General features: G+C 42.7%; 1 protein-coding gene across 2 annotated transcripts in view; it reads left to right on the top strand.

Annotated features, from left to right (window-relative positions):
- The window catches only part of CCDC30 (coiled-coil domain containing 30), a 114,042-nt gene extending 90,691 nt beyond the window's left edge, over window positions 1–23,351 (top strand). For both annotated transcript variants that reach the window (XM_082273354.1, XM_082273353.1), the window contains 8 exons: window positions 2,273–2,430; window positions 3,678–3,843; window positions 7,429–7,550; window positions 9,390–9,531; window positions 14,669–14,805; window positions 18,221–18,335; window positions 19,208–19,278; window positions 22,923–23,351. In XM_082273354.1, coding sequence (XP_082129480.1) covers window positions 2,273–2,430; window positions 3,678–3,843; window positions 7,429–7,550; window positions 9,390–9,531; window positions 14,669–14,805; window positions 18,221–18,335; window positions 19,208–19,278; window positions 22,923–23,130 — 1,119 coding nt within the window. In that variant the 3' untranslated portion in view covers window positions 23,131–23,351. The remainder of the gene's footprint in view (window positions 1–2,272; window positions 2,431–3,677; window positions 3,844–7,428; window positions 7,551–9,389; window positions 9,532–14,668; window positions 14,806–18,220; window positions 18,336–19,207; window positions 19,279–22,922) is intronic.
- The last annotated feature ends 631 nt before the right edge of the window (window positions 23,352–23,982 follow it).

The following is a 23,982-nucleotide window of genomic DNA, read 5'->3' as shown; positions in this document are numbered from 1 at the left end:
CCACTGTCATACATGGTGGTGGCAGCATCATGGTTTTGGCCTGCTTTTCTTCAGCAGGGACGGGGAAGATGGTTAAAATTGATGGGAAGATGGATGGAGCCAAATACAGGACCATTCTGGAAGAAAACCTGATGGAGTCTGCAAAAGACCTGAGACTGGGACTGAGATTTGTCTTCCAACAAGACAATGATCCAAAACATAAAGCAAAATTTACAATGGAATGGTTCACAAATAAACATATCCAGCTGTTAGAATGGCCAAGTCAAAGTCCAGACCTGAATCCAATCGAGAATCTGTGGAAAGAACTGAAAACTGCTGTTCACAAACGCTCTCCATCCAACCTCACTGAGCTTGAGCTGTTTTGCAAGGAGGAATGGGCAAAAATTTCAGTCTCTCGATGTGCAAAACTGATAGAGGCATACCCCAAGCGACTTACAGCTGTAATCGCAGCAAAAGGTGGCGCTACAAAGTATTAACTTAAGGGGGCTGAATAATTTTGCACGCCCGATTTTTCAGTTTTTTTTATTTGTTAAAAAAGTTTGAAATATCCAATAAATTTCTTTCCACTTCATGATTGTGTCCCACTTGTTAATTCTTCACAAAAAAATTACAGTTTTATATCTTTATGTTTGAAGCCTGAAATGTGGCAAAAGGTCGAAAAGTTCAAGGGGGCCGAATACTTTCGCAAGGCACTGTATATAATATATAATACATGGGGTTGAACAAAAATCTGGAAACACCAGGTAAAAGAACACAATTATTAAAGAAAATTGTACCAAATATGGTGTTGGACCGCCTTTGGCATCTAAGACTGCCTAAATTCTCCTGGGAACTGACAAATATTATTCCAGGTCACAATGTCCTTTTTTTGTCTCTTTCGATCAGATGACCATGTCGACCGCACTTATCGGACGACTTTTTTACTGAAAACTGTATGTGCTGTCATAACCTTTGATACTGTACCTCTCGACACTACTAATAAATTGCCAACTTCAGTTACCGAGGCACCAGCTAAGCGGCACCAACAACTTTTTGCTCTCTTTGAAACTCCGTAATCTGACATGATTCCATATTACTAGCAGCGTACGTCCCCCATTGATTGATTTCAGTGGGGGATTTTGGGATTGGTTACAAAAGATGAATCGTGTGGGAATGTTCTGGGGGGTCCTCTAGAAGAGGTAATTTAAGATCATCTGACCTCCCAGAAGGTTCCAGAAATTCCCATATTTAACAGGAGGCTGGGGGGAGGGGGTCTTTGCCAGTCGTCTGAGGGGTATTTGAAGAGCACCCCACTGATTTTGGCTGATTTTGTTCAGGCTACGTTCACATGTGGGCGTAGCGGATCGCGGGCAGAATCACCATGATTCTGCCCGCAATCCGGAAATCATTGCAAATCGCGGGACGCCTGTGCGTTGCCCATGATTTGCAATGGCACCCCAAACGCTGTGCGATGTTGCAGCAATTTCCGCCTGCTGAATTGCGGTAACATCGCACAAACAAAATCGCGGGACGCATGATGCCCCAAAGAAGCTCTTGTACCTTTTTTGGGCGTCATGCGCCCCGCGATTTTGTTTGCGCGATGTTACCACGATTTGGCAGGCGGAAATCGCGGCAAAATCGCACAGCGTTTGGGCTGCCATTGCAAATCACGGGCAATGCACAGGCGTCCCGCGATTTGCAATGATTTCCGGATCGCGGGCAGAATCGCAGTGATTCTGCCCGCGATCCGCTACGCCCACATGTGAACGTAGCCTGAACAAAATCAGCCAAAATCAGTGGGGTGCTCTTCAAATGCCCCTCCGACGACTGGCAAAGACCCCCCCCCCCCCCAGCCTCCTGTTAAATATGGGAATTTCTGGAACCTTCTGGGAGGTCAGATGATCTTAAATTACCTGGTGAACGTAACCTAAGAGTTTTAAAGTATTTATGTATTAAAAGAGTTATGGCGAATTGTTAATTATTAATTATTTATATTTGTGAAGACCAATATAGAAGGCAGCGGCCGATATTAATTCAGTTTGCTGTGTCTAGTGTTCTTTATTTATTTTTTAGGTTTTTGCCACGTGCTATCCCATATTACATCACTTCCACTTTCAACATAAAACATGTCGTCACTTTCACACCTGCAAATCATGTAGTGTTTCCATAGTTTTTGTCAAACCCCTGTATATTATACTATATAGCGTGTTTGATTGATGTGTATGTTATTTGTTCAATATCATTATATATTTTGTAGCGTGATGTAACTCTCTAACACTTCTATCCTCTATAGGTCTTAGATCTGCAGCAACAACTGCGAGCATCGCAGCACCAAATTACACTCTTGGAAACCCAAATAGCAGACAAGCGCCACCTGGAGGAAGAACTGAAAAAGACAAGAGAGAAGGAATCCAAGGTGAAAATGGATTTACAGGAGGAACAACTCAAAAGGTAATAGAAATGCATAGTTATGAAAAAAGTCCACTTTAATTTGGCCACAGATTTATTTTAAAATGTAAAATATTTTATTGTTCCCTTTATTTACAATGATTCACTGGTGAGAACATATTAAATATGGAGAACCTTAGGAAAGATCAGCATGTGTTTGGCCAGCCTTACAAAAAATAAAATTATTATATAAAGTTGTGAGAGTAAAGCATTCCTCCTTTCACCTGCTGACACTGAAGGAGACGTAAAGGCTGTTTAGTTGGGCTTTAACCTATCTCTACCATTGTTCAGGCTTTTTGGTTCTCTAAGGCAGTGTTTCTCGATCATGTTTTCAGTCAAGGCACCCTTTAAAAATTATGGAGAACCTCGAGGCACCCTTTAAAAATTCTGGACAGTCTCGAGGTACCCTTTAAAACTTATGGACAACGTCAAGGCACCCTTTAAACATTATGGACAGTCTTGAGGAACTCCATCCTAAAATGTAGAAGCTATTCTAATAGTTTGACATAATGCAGCATACACCCAACGTTGGAGGAGATTTATTCTTCCAAAGTAAATATACTTTTGCAAACTGGTACTGACTAATATTTCAGTGTTTCTCTCTCACTCAGCTAATGTGACCTCAACGCTGATGGAGAGGGGCAGGGGGGAGGGGAAAACAAGGGGGATGCTATGCAGGCGACTGACATCCTCCTTATCAACTGATGACGCCACTGGTTAGGACAACGGCAGCTAGAAGGTTGATATGGTGCACAATGAAAACCTGTGATTAAGTGTAACTAAAAAGGTAGCCTTCATCCACACACTGGTTTGTATACAATTTTTGGGCAATTTTTAGGCATTTTGCCAAGGCACCCCAGGATTCCTGGGCACCCTGGTTGAAAAAAGCTGCTTTAAGGAAACTAGAGAACTTGGAGAAAGGAGACTTGATTCAGGGAGAACACGCTACTTATAGACGATAAATGGCATTTATTATTAGCGTCTCCAAAGAAATAATTTTTCTATCTGGTCCTACTCAGTCCAAGACTCCAATATTCTCTTTGTTCTGTCAAAAAAAAATCACCAGCGTAACTAAAATCCAGTTATGAATTGCTCAGAAGGAGGAGTGGAAACACATAGGAACAAAAATTCCAAATCTGCACACATGCCCTCAGCAGTCAGAAATTGGTGGCCACCATAATTTTTTCATAGCCAGGGATGGTCTTCTATAATTTTTAATTGGTGTTCTGGTATGTTTTATTCCTTCCTAGGAAAGTCTTGGATGAGAGTTTGGAGGTGTTGCAGCAAGAAATTAAAATCCTTCATGAGAAGGAGATTTCACTGACTGAGAGCAATTGTACCCTTCAGATTAAACTGCACCAGCAGCAGTCTATGCTACAGCACCTGGATGATGAGCGGAAGTCTGTCACTTCTGAGGTCAGTAAATCTGCTAATACCAATACAAATTCTCTTTCTCATATATTGAACAGTATAATTTGATACAGGCCTTCCTCTAGGACAGGGGTCTCCAAACTTTCTAAATAAAGGGCCAGTTTACTGTCCTTCAGTCTTTAAAGGGGAGCTGACTCTGGCCATCGGGAGTACAGAATGTCCCAGCATCAGTGGGAGTAAACAATCCCCCGTGATTGGTGTCATTTAGAGGAATTGTGCCCCATCATTGGTGTCTTCGGGAGGAATTGTGCCCCATCATTGGTGTCTTCGGGAGTAATTGTGCCCCATCATTGGTGTCTTCAGGAGGAATTGTGCCCCATCATTGGTGTCTTTGGGAGGAACTGTACTCCATTGTTGTCGTTGGGAGAAATATTGCCCTATCATGGAGGTCATTGGGAGGAACTGTGTCCCATCGTCTCTGTGTCATTGAGCCTCGTTGGTGTCATTGGTAGGAATTGCACCCCATAGATGGTGTCTTTGGTAGGAACTGTACCCTTCATTGGTGTCAGTGACTAAAATAGTGCCCCAAGGGCTGGATAAAAGCAAGCAAAGGGCTGCATCTGGCCCCCATGGCTGCAGTTTGGAGACCACTGCTCTAGGACATTAAGGGAGCTAAGGGAAATAGAAAAGACCAAGCCCACCCACTTCAAGGTACACTATCAAGGCTTGATCACATGGATCCCTGCGATCAAGCCAGTTTGGTGAAATACGTTAAGGAGGAGCAGACACGGGTGGGACCATGTTGGTGTGTAGCTGTAGTATTTTTTTTTTTTTCTTTTTCAATAACTTATTGTCGTCACAAGGTAACAATAGAGAGAACACATCAACACAAAGTATAAATATCAGAGATGACAGCATGTGCATCCAAGGGTTCATCGAAAGGGAGCCATGTTACAACATCTGCATGGTGCGATTCAACACAATGCCTATCAAAGCAGTGAACAAATAGTATGCAAAATTACTCCTTGGGACTAAGCGGCTGGTCGTGTCTGTACCCGATGCTTTTTTTAATGAAATTTAAGTAAGGAGAAGAGAGTGAGGTAGGCAAAGCGGGGGGGGGGGGGGGGGTTAAATAAAGGAGAAGGGAAAGGGAAGAGTGCAGGAACGGAAAGAACCAACTCTGTCTCCCCCGATTCGGCAGAGCCAGTTAAGCGACCTCCAAATGCCACGGGATGTCAATTCAAGCCAACAGGGATAGATACTCCTCTGAGAAAGTAAGTCGAACCACTTTTTGAGGAATTTTTCATGAAAGCCCCTCTCCATGGCCACCAGATTCTCCATCTCATTTATTTCAGTAACCTTTTTCAACCAAGCAGAGATCGACGATGCTTGTGTCTGCTTCCAGAAAAGGCAGCTGTACTATTTGACATATGAGTAAAGACCTTTTCAGATCTGACAACGGTGTGCAGTTTGATGGCAAACAAGGATATAATTTTGTCATAATATAATATAGTTATGGTTGTTGATATTATTACTACTAAAGCTTTACTTCCTATCCATGGGACTGATCCCTAGTAGTCTGTGCTGACTACTTGCAGCCTCTTTTTGAATTAGGCAAATTTTATGTTCAGATCATGACACATAGGGGTTGATTTACTAAAGGCAAGTAGACTGTGCACTTTTGCAAAGTGCAGTTGCACTAGAGCAGGGGTCTTCAAACTATGGCCCTCCAGTTGTTCAGGAACTACAATCCCCATCATGCCTACTCATGTCAGTGAATGTCAGAGTTTTACAATGACTCTGGGATGTGTAGTTCCGCAACAGCTGAAGGGCCGTAGTTTGATGATCCCTGGTCTAGAGCTTAGTAAATGAGGTAAAGCTTCACTTTTCAAAGACTACCTAATCACGTGCAAGGAAAATTTAAAAAAACGCATTTTTGCTTGCACATGATTGGATGATGGAAGTCTGCAGAGCTTCTACTAATTTACTCTCTGTAGCAACTTCTCTTGCACAATGCAACTGCACTTTGCAAAGTGCACCATCTATTTTCCTTTAGTAAATTAACCCCGTATTGTCACAGTTGATACTGCCAGCTGCTACAGAGAGTTTTAGCCTGGGGCACCATAAAAGTTTTGCTGTGAGACCCCAAGGTTCATAGTTGCGCTCTTGAGTGCAGGGAAGGTGAAGAGGAGCAACAAGGTTCTTTATAATGCAGGAAAAAAAGGAAACTTCACACTATTATTTCTTTTTGACGGCTTGATTTAAATGTAAAAGTGAAGAAAATATAAATAATATGTAAAATAAATGTAAACCATACACTAATACTATTGTAACATACTTAAAATGAAAATGTTGCAAAGAATTATACATTTTTTTTTGTTATCTGTAAGAGAAGCGGTGAATCCTAACCTTTCCACAGGGCCTGCACCATTGTACACTGCTTTGCTTGCAGGTTCTCATCCCCCGTAATCTGCTAATAAACCAAAATGTCCAGGAGTGTCGATCTCCTGGGTTTTCCCCTTAAAGTGTTTGTTACCCTAAAAAAAAAAAAAAGGGAGATCCTGTTCCCTTATAGCAGATAAACAGCACAGTGCCTGTGCTGTCTAACCTGCCCCTCTCTAAGCTGTAAAAAACCTGGCTGATCCTGCCACTTCATGTGTCCCCCTCTGTGAGCTGACCCTGATAATCATGGCTGCTGAGCCCTGGTCACCATGGTCAGCCTGCATGCCTCCATTATCCGCAGCTCTCCTCTGTCCCCCTAATCCCCTCCTGCCTGTCAGCTCCCGTGTCTGTCTCTCTGTCTCTGCCCTCCCCCCCCTCCTGCCGCCATTAGTAGAAAAAAAAATATTAAATATTGTCACTGCCAGCCCCTCTATTATATCTTGGCATATCTCACTGTTTAAGTGTTTTAATAAAACAAAGCTTGTAAATGCCTTTTTACAGCTATTTTCAGGCCGGTCATGTGACTCCCGGCCGGTCTACTATTTTTAGAGGGGCTGAGTGGTAACGTGACCTCCCCGGCTGACGTCAGAGGGAGATCTCAGCCCCTACCGCTGTAGCCCGGGGGATCAGTGTAGTAGACCGGCCGGGACCAGGAGTAGACCGGGAGTCATGTGACCGGCCTGAAGATAGCTGTAAAATGGTATTTACAAGCTTCATTTTAATACAACACTTATAAAGTGTGGTATGCCTAGATATAGTAGAGGGGCTGGCAGTGACATCCATTGTTGTGGCAACAACCACTTTAGGCTTCCATTGTTTCCTCCCTCCAACCGAACGTCACCACTCTCTGCTATGGTGATGTGAAATCTTCAGGAGGACCAAGGGAATGACACTTGCAGAAGTTTTGGTTTCTTCTGGGAACTGGAAAAGATGATATTTTTTTATTTTTTTATTTTGCTATTACATTTAACAGCGATTTTAACTATTTTTTGTGTGAAAGGGTTGCTTTATTTTTTTGCAGTTATTAAAGTATAATTTTTATTGATCAAGGACAAGGTCCTTTAAGCCAATGTTCAGAGGTATCAGTTATACAATGTTGTATGGGGTCATAAGAATGTAATATCATATGTAGCTCCCTTTTCCCATATGGAAATGCAGATTCTAAAAACATCCTGTATTGTGTTACAGCGCACAAGTTGTGAGAGCACCAATCAGAAGCTTCTGGAGAAACTGCAGGATATGCAGCAAGAGAAAGAACAGTTACTGAAGGAATATGATATTCTTCTGAAACGGCTGGATGATTCCATAAGGTAAGGTGTCAGCTTGGGAAGTATGGAGGCTTAAAACCCTTCTACCCTACCACATTTTTTTAAAATGTATATCAAATTATGAACTTTTCTTATCTGCTTCCTTTTGGCCGGTTAGACATACCATTTGAAAACCTTTTGTTATACCTGTTTGATAAGGGCAAAAAATACCTGTTGATCCTGCCAGGAATCTAATGCTGTCCTGTGCACTCTGTAGTGTTATCTGAAGCAGTATTATCAACTCTGTCCAGTTCATATCTGTAGACTACAGAACTATTTTTCCTATGTTATGGAGATGAGGAGTTGTATAGTCTTGTCCTAGGGTGACATCGCTGCTCCTCACAGATACAATCCAGTGAATGAGCATTGTCACCCTAGGAGAGAAGTGTGTTACTGGCAGGATCACCAGGTCAAAAAAAGAATAAAAAAAGCAATAAAAAAAACCAAATGCAACCATCATAATGGAGCAGATGTATGAAAATATCAGCTCTCCCCACATAAAGCTATTTATGAGCCATCATATGTGTCATTCTCCCTGGACTCCTATGGTCCATTGGAGATATTTTTCTGAACATAGTACTGCATTTTCATAAAATTCCATCCTATGCCATCCAAGCTTCACTCCTTTACTATGCCATCTTAATTGGTGCAAAACGCTGCACTGCCCAGACATACTGTACCTTATATTGTCAAAAGTATTGGGACCCCTGCCTTTATACACACACTCACATTAACTTTATTGGCATGCCAGTCTTAGTCCGTAGGGTTGAATATTGAGTTGGCCCACCCTTTACAGCTATAACAGCTTCAACTCTTCTGGGAAGGCTGTGCACAAGGTTTAGGAGTGTGCTATGGGAATGTTTGATCATTTATCTAGAAGCGCATTTGTGAGGTCAGCCACTGATGTCGGACAAGAAGGCCTGGCTCGCAGTCTTCACTCTAATTCATCCCAAAGGTGTTCTATCGGGTTGAGGTCAGGACTATATGCAGGCCAGTCAAGTTCCTCCACCCCAAACTCGCTCATCCATGTCTTTATGGACCTTGCTTTGTGCACTGGTCCAAATAATTTGGTGGAGGGGGGGGGGGGTTATGGTATGGGGGCCCCTTAGTTCCAATGAAGGGTACGCTTAAGACTTTAGCATACCAAGACATTTTGGACAATTTCATGCTCCCAATTTTATGGTAACAGTTTGGGGATGGCCCCTTCCTGTTCCAACATGACTGCGCACCAGTGCACAAATCAAGGTCCATAAAGACATGGATGAGTGAGTTTGGGGTGGAGGAACATGACTGGCCTGCACAGAGACCTGACCTCAACCCGATAGAACACCTTTGGGATGAATAAGAGCAAGTACTGCGAGCCAGGCCTTCTTGTCAATATCAGTGCCAGACCTCACAAATGTGCTTCTGGAAGAATGGTCAAATATTCCCATAGACACACTCCTAAACCTTGTGCACAGCCTTCCCAGAAGAGTTGAAGCTGTTTATAACTGCAAAGGGTGGACTAACTAAATTTTGAACCCTACAGACTAAGACTGGCATGCCATTAAAGTTCATGTGCGTGTAAAGGCAGGCGTCCCAATACTTTTGACAATGTAGTGGTCATGTGTAGGGGCTAAAGGGCTTAGGTCATGCCAAAGGAAAAGTCTTTCATATATCTGTCCATCTGCCAGTTAGGCAATAACCATTTCCTGTAAAAGTCTATTAAAAGGAACTAAATCACATGTGTTGGGGCACTTTTTAAAAATGTACCCATGCTAAGTTCATAACTGATTTATTTATTTATTATAGGTACCTACTAAAATGTTAAATTACATTTCTCCATTATTTCTGTCCAACTAGGAAATACAATGAATTTCAACTACGCCATAAAGCCAAACTCAGCCGAGCCAAGGAAATGTACCTAAACGAGCTGAACCAGAAGGACCAGCACATTAAACAGCTGGAGCTGGAGCTCAACGTGTCCAAGAGCCAAACCGAGAAGGTAGACTTAAGCCTGAACTCCAGGAACATCCTATCTGATATTACCACGTGGGGCAAATAACTTTGATAATGACTGATTATGGGACACAAAAGCACCCAACAACAACATACTTAAAGTAGAAGTACAGGCAAAACTTTTATTTTCATTTTAGATAGAATAATGGAGGGTTATAACCCCTGTCAGTTTATTTTTTGCCATCTTCCATAGTGGAGATTTCCTTTCACTTCCTGTCCCATAGCCAAAACAGGATGTGAAGAGGAAATCCCTGCAAGTTAAGGGAATTCCTTGGGGACCCCCAGGTCACCATACCTAGTGTCCCCACTGGAAGATTTTCCCTCTATTACTTCTCTGGGGACAATTCAAAAGTTGGGATTTTCTTTTACTTTAACTTTCAAAGATAATGGTAGACAAAACAATTACTGCCGGTTCACACTGTTCCGACTTGTCAGGCGACTCGGTCGTCTGACAAGTAACGGACCGTGCTGTGCAATGGGAACCGTTCTAATAGGAGCGACTCAAGTCGCTCCGACTTAGAAAAAGCTTCCTGCACCTTTTTTTTTGCAAAGTCGGAGCGACTTGCATTGACTTCCATTATGTGAAGTCGTTGCAAGCCGCGCCGAAGTCACGGCGCAAGGGCGACTGCATTAGTCGCCCGAAGTCGTGTCGGATCAGTGTGAACCGACTCTTAGGCTGCATTCACATGTCAGCGTATGGATCGCGGGCAGAATCGCCGCGATTCCGCCCGCGATCCGGAGATCATTACAGATCGCGGGACGCCTGTGCGTTGGCCGTGATTTGCAATAGCACCCCAAACGCTAAGCGATGTTGCCGCGATTTCCGCCTGCCGAATCGCGGTAACATCGCGCAAAAAAAATCACGGGACGCAATACGCTCCAAAGAAGCTCTTGTACTTCGTTGGGCGTAATGCGTCCCACGATTTTTTTTTGCGCAATGTTTTTGGGGTGCTATTGCAAATCAAGGGCAACGCACAGGCGTCCTGCGATTTGCAATGATCTCCGGATCGCGGGCGGAATCGCGGCGATTCTGCCCGCGATCCATACGCTGACATGTGAATGCAGCCATAGAGAGGACAAAACTCTCTAACGGGGGCACAGACCGCAGTAAAAACTGACAAAGGGTCTAATCCCTCTCCACTCTATCCAAAACTATAGGTGACATTGTTCACCGTCACTGGGAGTGAGGGACAGATACTTGGGGTACGCTGAGAGAATGGTTTGGATGGCTTCAGATGGGTCGGCGGTTCCGTTACACTATAAAAAAAAGGTTTTGCCTTTAGTTGTACTTTTAAAGGTCTTATAATGTCCAGTGCAACTGTACTTCCTCTGACTGGTCAGCAGACCACCTGCCTATAGCCAGGGAGGAGAGGGGTTTGTACCATCACTATGTGCTGTCTGTGGACAGAATTGGGTGGGGCTGTGCTGTCCATTTGTACCCTTGTACTGTTTGGCTATTGCATTGCACTGACTATTAATGCCCACAGCACCTTTTTTTATTTCTGACAGGTCTCCAGTTTATAACTGTCTTCTAAAGTATGTCTTCAGTCATCAATAACTCCTATATCATGTTCCCACTCTAATACCATCTCCTGTATTGTAGCATACCTGCAGTCTCTGAATTGATATTGGATTCCGCGCTTAGGACCTATACTTTGGCTGCTGCCTTACCCTAACTCCCCGCCAAAGGTGGAGAATATGAAAATAAAATAAAAAACAGGGAGGTATGGGTGGCGCTGCCCAACAACAATATGTGAAATGTGTGCTAATAACGTGCACTATGCCTTTAAGAAAAATTGTGTTTATAATTTATAGGTCTAACCACAATATCTATAAAGATTACTAAATGAAGAATGTGTACCCCAATAATAAAATTGGCCACACATTTTTACATAATCCAAAAACCATCAATGTAACCATAAAGTGCAATAAAGTCCAATAAGCAAAAATCCATGTGTGTAAAATGCTGTGCAGCAAAGTATAAGACCATATACAGATAGAAGAAATAAAAATATATGTATGTGTGGGTGTATGTATATGTGTGTGTGTCTGTGTGTATGTGTATGTGTATATGTATATGTATATATATATATATATATATATATATATATATATATATATATATATATATATATATATATATATATATATATATATATATATATATATATATATATATATATATATATATATATATATATTATTTGTGTGTGTGTGTGTGTGTATACTGTCCCCTTTAAATACACTATAAGAATACAAGTAAATTCAAAACAAGCACTATCTTCACAACTTTACAACATATGTGACCTAATCTACAAATATGTTCATAAAGTGCTAGAGTGCCTAATACATATGTGCCATAAGCAATATACTGTGCCAAAAAATATATACACTGATTAAAAAGTGTTCCTTTCATTTTTTTGAGCAGAGTATAGCATCAAGTCAATTAAACTCCTGGGATATCGATCTGGTCAGTTATGTAGCCGAGGGGGGTTGTTAATCAGTTTCAGCTGCTTTGGTGTTAATGAAATTAACAACAGGTGCACTAGATGGGCAACAATGAGACAACCCCCAAAACAGGAATCATTTGACAGGGGGAAGTCACTGAAAAAAATTTTCCCTACTCATTTTTTTCTGACGGTTTTTCACAAGTTTTGCATTTGGCTAGGGTCAGTGTCACTACTGGTAGCATGAGGCAATACCTGGACTCAATAGAGGTTGCACAGGCAGTCCAACTCCTCCAGGATGACACATCAATATGTGCCAAAAGGTTTGCTGTGTCTCCCAGCACAGTCTCTAGAGCATGGAAGAGATTCCAGGAGACAGGCAGTTACTCTAGGAGAGCTGGACAGGGCTGTAGAAGGTTCTTAACCCATCAGCAGGACCGGTATCTGCTCCTTTGTGCAAGGAGGAACAGGATGAGCACTGCCAGAGCCCTACAAAATGACCTCCAGCAGGCAACTGGTGTGAATGTCTGTCCAAACAATCAGAAACCGACTTCATGTGGGTGGACTGAGGACCTGACATCCTCTAGTGGGCCCTGTGCTCACTGCCCTGCACTGTGGAGCTTGATTGGCATTTGCCATTGAACAACAGGATTGGCTGGTCCGCCACTGTCGTCCTGTGCTTTTCACAGATGGGAGCAGGTTCGCCCTGAGCACATGTAACAGATGTGAATGGGTCTGGAGAAACCATGGAGAACCTTATGTTGCCTGTAACATCGTTCAGCATGACCGGTTTGGTGATGGGTCAGTGATGATCTAGGGAGGCATATCCATGGAGGGACACACAGACCTCTACAGGCTAGACAATGGCACAGGCATCAGGATGAACTCCTTGGACCCATTGTTAAACCCTATGCTGGTGCAGTGGGTCCTGGGTTCCTCCTGGTGCACGACAAAGCCCTGCCTTATGTGGCGAGAGTATGCAGCCATCTTTTGGAGAATGAAGGAATTGATACCATTGAATGGCCCCCCCACACTTGCTTGACCTAAATTCAATAGAACACCTCTTGGACATTCTGATGCCGCCAGGTCTCAGTGATGCCCTGGTCCATATCTGGGAGGAAATACCCCAGGACATTATCCGTCTCATTAGGAGCATGCCCTGATGTCAGGCATGCATACTAGCTTGTTCCCTTCTTATGGGCTTACACTCACCAGATAACTGCACCCCTACAGGGGCAGAAGAGACTGTGTATTAACCATCTGCCAACCGCCCCAGGTATACATACTGCACGGTGGCAGCCCTCTTGTGCAAAATCACACACCGGTATGTGATTTCACTCTTCCGGGTCTGTGGCGCGCACCGCCGGTGACCAGCTCCCGCTGTGATTGGACACAGTAGGAGCCAATCAGCGGGTCCGGTGGACCTGTTGATCAATCCCGAGAGAGGCAAAATGGCAGCCTGCCTATGTAAACAAGGCAGATCGCCATTCTGCTAGTAAGGGAGAACAGAGATCCTGTGTTTCTGCTAAGCAGGAACACAGATCTGTCTTCTCACAGCCAAAGCACCCCACCCACATTTATAAAGCATTACCTAGGAGCACATTTAACCCTTTGATCGCCCCTGATGTGAACACATTTCCTGCCAGTGTCATTAGTACAGTGACAGTGCATTTTTTTTCAGCATTGATCACTGTATTGGTGACACTGGTCCCCAAAAAGTGTCGCGTAGTAATAGTAGTAGTAGTAGTCCTGAAAACCGGACATGATGCAATGACGCTCAAGCCCCACCCCTTTTTTGATGCTTTAGCACTTTGAGCATGTTTGTAGATTAAGGTCACATAAGTTGTATGTTGTGAGGATAGTGCTCGTTTTGAATAGACTTGTATTCTTATAGTGAATTTAAAGGGACCATACATACTTTTTGTTTTGATTTATATTTTTTTTATTATATCTGTATATGGTCTTATACTTTGCTGCATAGTATTTTGCACACATGCATTTTTGCTTGGACTTTATTGATCTTTATGGTTACATTGGATGGTTTTGGAATTATGTAAAAAGGTGTGGCCAATTTTGTTATTGTGGTACACATTTTTCATTCACTTTATGAATATTGTGGTTTTGACCTATACATTTTAAACACCATTTTTCTTAACGGGATAGTGGACGTTATTAGCACATTTTTCACATATTGTTGTTGGGCAGCGCCACCCATACCTCCCTGTTTTTTTTATTTTATACCTGCAGTCTCTGACCCTCTTTACTAGCTTGTCTGTAGTCTTTGACCATCTCCCGTTCAATATCTGCAGCCTCTGACAGTTTTTTCTAATATTACATTCACTAAATATTATGGGGTTGATTTACTAAAACAGGGTGCAAAATCTGGTGCAGCTCTCCTTAGAAACCAATTAGCTTCCAGTTTTTTTTTTTTTTTTTCCATCAAAGTTTAATTGAACAAGCTGAAGTTAGAAGCCGATTGGCTACCATGCACAACTGCACCAGACTTTGCACTCTCCAGTTTTAGTAAAACAACCCCTATATGTCAGGGGCCGCACTTGAGTACCACTAAATCAAGTAAGTTACTCATCATTGCAATATCCCATCTGCAGCGTGGCTCCTATCCTGCCATCTGTAGAACGCGTGGAGGTTTGAGTTACTGTTGTTTACCTCTGCTAGGAACAGCAGCTGATAAACAGCATCACCACAGTGAATGAGCGTTTACATGAAGAGAAGAGACGGCTGCTTCTGGAGATCACCGAGCACGAAGCTTCAGTGAGCAACCTCAAGTGGAAGTTGCGCTCATTAATGAACAGGTATGTAATTGGCTATCAGCAACTGAGTACACTATATAGTTACAATGCAGTCCAGATTCTTGAAGAGAAAACTGGCTACTATCAAAGCTTCATGTCTTGATAAAGGTGTTTCTGTTCTCTATTTACAGAATGAGTGCCTTGAATAGGCCAGCAACCTTAACCACTTTACCACCGGAGGATTTTGCTGGCTTACGTCCAGGCCACTTTTTGCGATTCGGCACTGTGCGACTTTAACTGACAATTGCGCGGTCGTGCGACGCCGTACCCAAACGAAATTTACGTCCTTTTTTTCCCACAAACAGAGCTTTCTTTTGGTGGTATTTGATCACCTGTGCGATTTTTACTTTTTGCGCTATAAACAAAAAAAGAGCGTTTATTTTGAAAAAATAACAATATTTTTCAAATTTTTTTTATATGAAATCCCCCCCCCCCCAAAAAAAATGTAAAAATCAAAAATTTTTTAAATTTTTGGCCAATTTGTTTTCTGCTACCTATGTTTGGTAAAAAAAAATCACAATAAGCGTATTTTGATTGGTTTGCGCAAACGTTATTGCGTTTACTAACTAAGGGAAAGATTTCTGTCATTTTTGGTGTGTTTTTTTTTTTAACGACTAATGGCGGCGATCTGCGATTTTTTTTTTTTTTTTTTTTTTTACGGGACTGCGACATTGCGGCGGACAGATCGGACCCTTGACTGACATTTTTGACACTTTTGGGGGTACCAGTGACATTTCTACAGTAATCAGTGCTATAAATATGCACTGTTACTGTAAAAATGACACTGGCAGGGAAGGGGTTAATTTTATTGGAGAGGGAGGGGTTAATGTATGCCTGGTGCTTACTAACGTGTGTGGGGGGAGGTGACTGAGTGACACAGGGACAGATCGCATGTTCAACTATGCTGAACCCTGCAATCTGTCACTGTCTGTCACTTAGGAGATCCGCCCGCTTTGTTTATACAAGCGGGCGGATCTCCAAACTCGATTCCCCGACAATCCGGGAAGAGCAGCGGCGATTGCCGCCGCTCCTCCCCTGGCCCGACTCCCGCTGTGACTGAAAACAGCGGGAGCAAGCCACCGGCGGCACGCAAGCGCCACCCACAAGGGGAGGAGTCCAGCGACGTAGGTCTACGTCGCTGGACGGAATCGAGCCACTTTGCCGCAGTACAGTCCCAGTGACTGGTCGGCAAGTGGTTAAAAAAAGGAGCTAGATGCAAATGTGGACAGGAGAATTTTTAATGATGCCATAATTCTCACTGATCCCCTCTTTTCAAAGCCTAAGTACAGCCAAAGTCAAAAAGAGAAAAATCTGCATCATGTCCCTGAGAACCAGTATGTAGCCAACTCTTGCTGAAGACCATGTACTGTGTACCATGCATTTAACAGCTTCTAATTTAAAGCTAAAATCACAAACAGGAAAATCAGCACAAGGAACAAAATGTACAGCCAATAGGATGTGCCCTTGTGCCTATGCTTCTGGTAGTATTAATCCCCCTCCATGCTGCCCCCTGCAGAAGCCATGCTGTGGACTCTATTAATGAAACGCAATCTATGAATCAAGGAGGTGGACATTTTAATTGTCTACCTGTCCTCCCTTTAAAGAAGCTGTAGTTTGGGTTCTATGAATAGAGCAGCTGAGCAGAAAGGGCGGGCCTAGGAAGGGTTGTTCCCTTTTGGTGAGCCTGTAACCGATCCTTAGTTCTTTTAACCCCCACCGCCTCGGGAGAACGTGGGGGGTGGTAACTGGACGGAGGAATATTACTAACAAGAAAAATCAACACAAGGGACACATCCTTCTGACTGTTAGTTATATCCTTTTTGCTGATTTTTGTGTTTGATTTTGGCGTTAAAATAGGAGCTGGTAAACCATTGAGAGGATAGATGGCCGCGCTCCAACTTGCTGAAGATCCAAAACTACCATGCCTACAACTACCATGTCTGTACCTGTCTTTATGGAGGTGCAAATATTTTTTAAGATCAATTTATGATTTTCTACCGTAAAGTTTTGGATTTTCAGCAACTTAGTGTGGTTATCCATCTTTCATTAGTACTTCAGCTACGAACAGGGCCGATGCAAGGATTTTTGCCGCCCTAGGCAAAATAAAAATTGCCGCCCCCCCCCCCCCCCCCATATGCTCCGAGCAGATTTACAGGCAATTTAATGCAAGAAAAAAAAATCAAAGTAATGTCAGGTACAATTCCTTGTAGAATAAACCTTACATTTCTCAAGAGTGGAGTCATGTGTCTATGTTGAACCTGATAAAACAACATAGTTCCAATTGAATGTTTAATTAAGACTTAAGTACCCCTCTCTCCCTCCCACCCCCCATCCCAAGTTGCTGAAGGGGTTAAAACCCCTTCAGTGACTTACCTCGGTGCTGGGTCAGGCTCTCCTACTCTCCTTTGTCGCGCAAATGGCCACTCACGCGCATTAGACCTCCCCAAAGGAAAGCATTATTCAATGCTTTCCTATGGGGATTTTGGTGATGCTGGAGCCCTCAGCCCTCAAAACATAGTGTGGCTTGCTGTGTAGCGCTGAAGAGTGCCTGTGCAGCACCACACTGGCCAGCGGTCCATACTGATTCCGGGTGCAGCAGAATGCCGACACCCCCTGCTAAGTTGCGCTCTAGGCAGCTGCCTAGGTCGCCTTACAGGTAGCGCCGGCCCTGGCTATGAACTGGACCAGCACCTACAGCTGGAGATAAGTTTGGGGCTAATTTGAACAGACGAGCCTGGAGGTGTGGTATACTTTTGTTAAGAGCTGTTAAAAGCATGGTACACCATACATGGTCTTCAGCAAGAGTTGGCCCCATACTAGTTCCCAGGGACATTATGGCAATGAGGTGTGACCAGTCTGGACAGCCTGAAACCAGGTTGCAAATACTATGCGGCAGGATTTTACTGCCTGCTCTGGGCAGAAAGCTTTGAACTAGCACACTCGGCCATGTGTATTCCACAGAGGCAATTAGGGGTAACTTGTTCTCTATAACACTGTGAAACTGGTTTTATAAAAAGCCTGTAACAGATTTACTTTAAATAAAGGTCTACTACCGAGTGCTACTGGTAGCACTTATAAAACCAGTTTCACAGTGTTCTAGAGAACAAGGTACCCCTAAAAGCATGTTACTACGGAATAATTCACAGCACTTAGTAAACTCTATAAAAGACTTGATTTCTCTGAATTCTTGACAAATTAACTTAAAAGAAGTGTGGGATTTTTAATTTTTTTTTCTTATACTTACCAAGATTTATGCAGCATTAAAACTACGGGAGGGGCGGAGACTAGACCTGTCACACTGCTCGAGGAGAGGGAGCAGTAGTTCATATGTGGATACCTAATGCTAATCTATTTCTCTAAAGTCTCGTATTTTAGGTTTACCGGCCCTAAAATTGGTTGTCTAATTGTATCATTCTAGGAGTCAGATTCTAGATCATGAAAACCAGCAGCTGAGGGAAAGCGTACTTCAGCTATATAATCAAATGCGCTCAATAAAGCAAGTATTAAAGAAACTGCAAGCCCTCAACCTACCTGTAAGTATGACAGCTGTAGCATGATGCCAAGTACAAAGATTGTAAGAATACAGTGAGGGGAAAAAAGTATTTGATCCCCTGTTTATTTTGAACGTTTGCCCACTGACAAAGGAATGATCAGTCTATAATTTTATTGGTAGGTTTGTTTTAACAGTGAGAAACAGAATAACCACAAAAAAAAAATCCAGAAAAAGGCATTTTTCAAAAAAGTTATAAATTGATTTGCATTTTGATCCCCTATCTTTTAGAAAGATTTACGACTCCCAGGTTCTTCTATACAGGCAACAAGCTGAGATTAGAAGCACTCTCTCTTTAAGGGAGTGCTCCTAATCTCAGCTTGTTACCTGTATAAAAGACACCTGTCCACAGAAGCAATCAATCAATCAGATTCCAATCTCTCCACCATGGCCAAGACCAAAGAGCTGTCCAAGGATGTCAGGGACAAGATTGTAGACCTACACAAGTGAATAGTTAGTTTGAGTATCCCATTATTCCCTTCTCCCATCCAAGTTCCAAAATAAACGCTAAAAACCAATACCCCTGGACTGTTTATTGAGTGGTGAGCCAGGAGGGATGTGTGAACTGTACCTCAAGTGACTGTGTGCTGGTAATCCGAGGAGGCCCGAGGAAGTCATTATACAGCAGGCCCTATGGAGAGAGTGCTTCACTTAGAACCTGAATGGAAATCATAGTTGGAGATATCCCAGTCCTGCGTAGGAAGGACAGGAATAAAGTCACTGGGGAGGTAAAGTAATAGTAAAAAATATTTCTGCTAGGAGAGGTACCACCTCTGTCTCCAGAGAGGGCCTAACCCACAAGCATCCACCTTTTTGAATATATGCTCTGCAAGATCTTTTCCATTTTTTTCTTAGGATATCGCAATGATGATTCCATCTGAATGGCTATTGAGAACAGACGAAATGATTAATCTGCCAAATGAAAGGTAAGAAACCTTTCCGTAACATAACATGCCATAGTATCTCCCGAATTGTCTTGTGCCATTCTTTTCATTTATTGCTGTAAAGAATTCAGCAGACGTGGGTGGACAGCAGGGGTGGATGAAGACGCTGCTCAGAATTAATTCAACGTGTAAGATTGTATGAAGGTATAGCATAGACCAGAAGAGGCAAATGCACAAAGATGCACTCTGGTAATACAGACTTAGCCTGAGAGAATTCTTTTTTTTTTCTTTTTTTTTATTGCTTTAGTCATAATAATAGGTAACATTTTAAAGCCCAGTTCCAATATCCCCTCCCCTGAGCATACCATTTTTCAGAAGACCTCCATAAAACTACAAAAACTGGTCAATTAATTAAAAAGGATATTCTTAGGCATCCCACGCGCATTTATCTTTCTTTTTTTTGTTCAAAAAGCTGGTTGAACATAAAAAAAATGACTCGATTTCCCCATCCACCTACTCTATGCGGATGGGGAAATCCTCCCGCTGTGGTATTGTATTCTGACAGTAGGGAGACTTCTCCCGTTGTTCTGATACAATGATCAGTGACGGTGGGGAGACTTCCCCGCCGTCATATTGCAATGATCAGTGACAGCGAGGAGACTTCCCTGCCATCATATTACAGTGATCAATGACAGTGCGGAGACTTTCCTGTCGTTCTAATACAATGTCCAGTGACAGTGGGGAGACTTTCCCACCATCATATTACAATGATCAGTGAGTGGACTTCCCCGCTGTGATAAAACAATGATCAGTGAGGGTAGGGAGACTTCCCTGCTGTCATATTACAATGATCAATGACGGCAAGGAGACTTTCCAGCCATCATATTACAATGATCAGTGACGGCGAGGAGACTTCCCAGCCACCATATTACAATGATCAGTGACGGCGAGGAGACTTTTCCGCCATCATATTACAATGATCATTGAGTGGACTTCCCCGCTGTGATAATACAATGATCAGTGACGGTAGGGAGACTTCCCCACTGTCCTATTACAATGATCTGGGACAGAGAGGAGACTTTCCTGCTGTTATAATACAGTGATCAGTGACGGTGGGGAGATTTCCTTGCTGTCATAATACAATGATCAGTGTTGCTGGCTATAGCCCGTGGCACTGATCATTTGGGAAAAACCGGACATGCTGGTTGTACATATCAATAGATTGACTTGTGTACAGCCAGCCAGTCCATACATGGATTAAACCAGTGGAATTTCAATCTATGTATGGCCAGCTTAACCACTTCCCCTTAGGTGGACGTCCTATGACGTCCTTGGCTTTGAGGAGGCATATCTGAATGATTCCCTTCACCATAAGCACAATCATAGTGGCTGTTCAGCCGCTTGATCGTTCTTACAGGCGGCGGGAGGGGACATCCCCCCGCCACCCCCTGGTGCTTCTACCAGCTTGCCTGTGCGATTGGCGAGCCAGGTAAGGAATCGGCCGCTGTCTGAAGTGTCACCATAGAGATTGCGAGGACCAGATGGTCCCTGGCAGTCTCTGACTCTCGGAGGCCCGGGCGCCACATGATGACGTCACGCCTGGCCTGACAGTTTTCAAGTTTTCAGAGCTTTTTTTTTTTTATTTCAGGCTTTCTAGCCTGAGGGAGAGATCTGAGGTCTTATTGACCCCAGATCTCCCTATAAAGAGGACCTGTCATTCACTATTCCTATTACAAGGGATGTTTACATTCCTTGTGATAGGAATAAAAGTGATCAAAAAATAAAGGGAATGTGAAAAAATAAAAATAAAATAAACAATAAAACAAAAATGTAAAGTGCCTGCGTGCTCGCATGCGCAAGCGAACACATGCGTTCGTTGCGGCCACATATGCAAACGGCGTTCAATCCATACATGTGAGGTATCGCCGCAAACGTTAAAGCATGAGCAACAATCGCCTATAGAGATTTTTAAGTACCGAAGTTTGGCGTCATTCCACGAGTGTGCACAATTTTAAAGCGTGACATGTTAGGTATCTATTTACTCTACGTAACATCATCTTTCACATTTATATAAAAAATTGGGCTAACTTTAGTGGTTTTTTTTTTATTCATTCATAAAAATTAGTGTGAAAAAATTCTGCGCAAAAACCGTGTGACATGAAAAGTTGCAATGACCCCCATTTTATTCCCCCGCTAAAAAGAAATATATATATAATGTTTGGGGGTTCTGAGTAATTTTCTAGCAAAAAAATGATGATTTTTACATGTAGGAGCGGAGTGCCAGAAATTGCACGGTATGGAAGTGGTTAAGGAAGGCAGCACAGTGGCTAAGTGGTTAGTACTTCCGCCTAGCAGCACTAGAGTTGTTTATTTAAATTGCAACCAGCATACTATTGGCATTAGGTTTTAATGTTCTCCCTGTGTCTGCGTGGGTTTCCTTCAGGTAGTTCGGTTTCCTCCTACATTCTAAAGATGGTAGGTTAATTGGCTCTCCTCTAAATTTCCCCTAGTGTGTATAAATGTGGGTTAGGGATCTTAGATCGCAAGCTTCTTTAGGGCATGGACAGATGTGAATGTACAATTTACTGTATATGTAAAGTGCTGTGTAATTTGTTGGTGTTGTATAAATACTAGGGATCGACCGATTATCGGCAACACAGATATATCGGGGGCGGTTATGCACTTTCCCCGATATATCAGAATCGGCCTTTGGGTTTACCAATATTGCTGATATTTCGGGAAAGTGCTTGTACCGGAGTGATGCCTGCAGCTAGAGGAATCACCCCGGTACCGGCATCATAGCCGACGGAGCTTGTAATGACAACCGATGCGGCTTGAGAAGCCGCTCGGCTGTCATTACAAAGAGCGGGAGGGGATGCCCCCCCCCTCCCACCGCCTTCCGTGGCTCGCCCGGGTCTCCCGTCCCACCGGGAGACCCAGGTATCCTACCTCCATCGCCGCCGCTGCCGAAGAGAAGACCCGATGTACTGCGTCTCCATGTAAAAAACCCGTTAGTGATGTCGTTACATCACTTCCGGGTACTCTGCGCCGAATTAAAAAAACTGACAGCATTCAAAACAGCCAAACTTGGCGTTTTGAATGCTTTTTGGTGCCGAGGAGGGGTTTGGGGTCTTATAGGCCCTCCAGATCCCTCCACAAGAGTACCTTTATAAAAAAAAAAAAAAATTATTATCGGCCGATACCGATATCCGATGACCAAAATATTGGTATCTGCATTAAAAAAACGATATCGGTCGATCACTAATAAATACCTGTCATAAGTTTTAAGACTCCCTGTGTCAATGCATCTGATAAAATAATCATCCATGTCTAAGGCTTCATTCACACCTGAGCGTATCTTCTTCAGGCTTTTTTTTTTTTTTTGGACGTTTTTCAGGCTCTTAATTTGGGCATTTTTTCAGGCGCTTTTTCAGGAGTTTTTTGCAGGTGTTTGGAGGCAGACATTGACATCTAACAAAAACACTTGTAATCTGCCAAAAAAGAAGCTCCTGTACTTTTTTTGAGCATCAGGCGTTTTGCTTCAGGCGACAAAACGCTCATATGTGAACAGGGGCCATTGAAATGAATGGGATTTTGCTTGTTGGGCGTTTTGAGACTTCAGAGATGAGCTGAAAAACGCTCATGTGTGAACAGGGCCTAATAGTTTTTATTTGGTTTCTTTGCAGCTTTTCAGAACTTGCCTACCGGAGCTCTCCTGTGATTAAAGTTACTGAGGATGGAAACATGGAGCAATCTCCAGAAAGCTCTTTTCTCCTACCAGTATCCCGCTCTGATACATCGGAAGTTGGATATCTTAATGTCCCTTCCCCCAAGGTTGCCATTGCAGCTTCAGAGGACTGTGGAGCACCAGAGCCAAGCATTGATGATGTATAAAAATCCTTGTAATGTTCTACTAAGAGGAACTGATTCAGACTGGTGATAATAATAATGACCACTAGGTAGCTCTTTCTGGATTGACTTAGGTGCCTTCCCTTTAAAAGTGTTCAGTTCATGCTGCTAATTGCACAGTGAGGTTGAGACGTCACAAATGACTCTACTATGTAAACATAATATGACTGCTAATGTTTGTATTTTTGTTAGTTTATAAAAAATTTTAATAAGACTGCTCGAGTCTTTCCTTCATGCTTATAATTTATGTACAGCTTTAGAATGGCTTTAAGATTTAACGTATCAGGTTAAAGTGGAACTCAACTGTATCTGAGCACCGCTAGCTGAAAATGCTATTTAAAGAGGAAAAGATTCTGCGCTAAGGACAAATGATGGCTGCGGCCTCCCTCAAATATAACCAAAGGTTATACAAAGATAAAAAGAAAGAAAGGGTGTTGGTGCTGCCTGGGAGTCAGGTGTATTAAAAATTACAAAAACCTTAAATGGATAACGAATAAACCAAATAAATCCAATAATAGTAGGATTATTATAAGGTGTATAAGATATACGTGAATGTGACAATAAATAGCAAAATGTGCAAAAAAAGTGGCAAATATTAAAAACGTTAATGTACACCATATAGATAAGTGAAATATAGAATGAATAAATATATAGGAGGTCCACTCAGGAAGTGACAATGATAAAGTGACTCTGTGCAAAGTGATGGACAGATAAATAAAACAATTGGCAGTAATATATCATATACCGCGAAAAAGTGCTGAAGTAAGTGACAATATATGAATAAAAACTCAATCAAATAAATAAATGTACAGTATAAAGTCCGTGCATAAATATAGC

The sequence above is a fragment of the Pelophylax lessonae genome, assembly GCF_965119305.1.
Source record: "Pelophylax lessonae genome assembly, chromosome: 12".
Taxonomy (NCBI): domain Eukaryota; kingdom Metazoa; phylum Chordata; class Amphibia; order Anura; family Ranidae; genus Pelophylax; species Pelophylax lessonae.
Note: the sequence above shows the minus strand (reverse complement) of the source record. Positions and strands in the feature narration are given on the sequence as shown.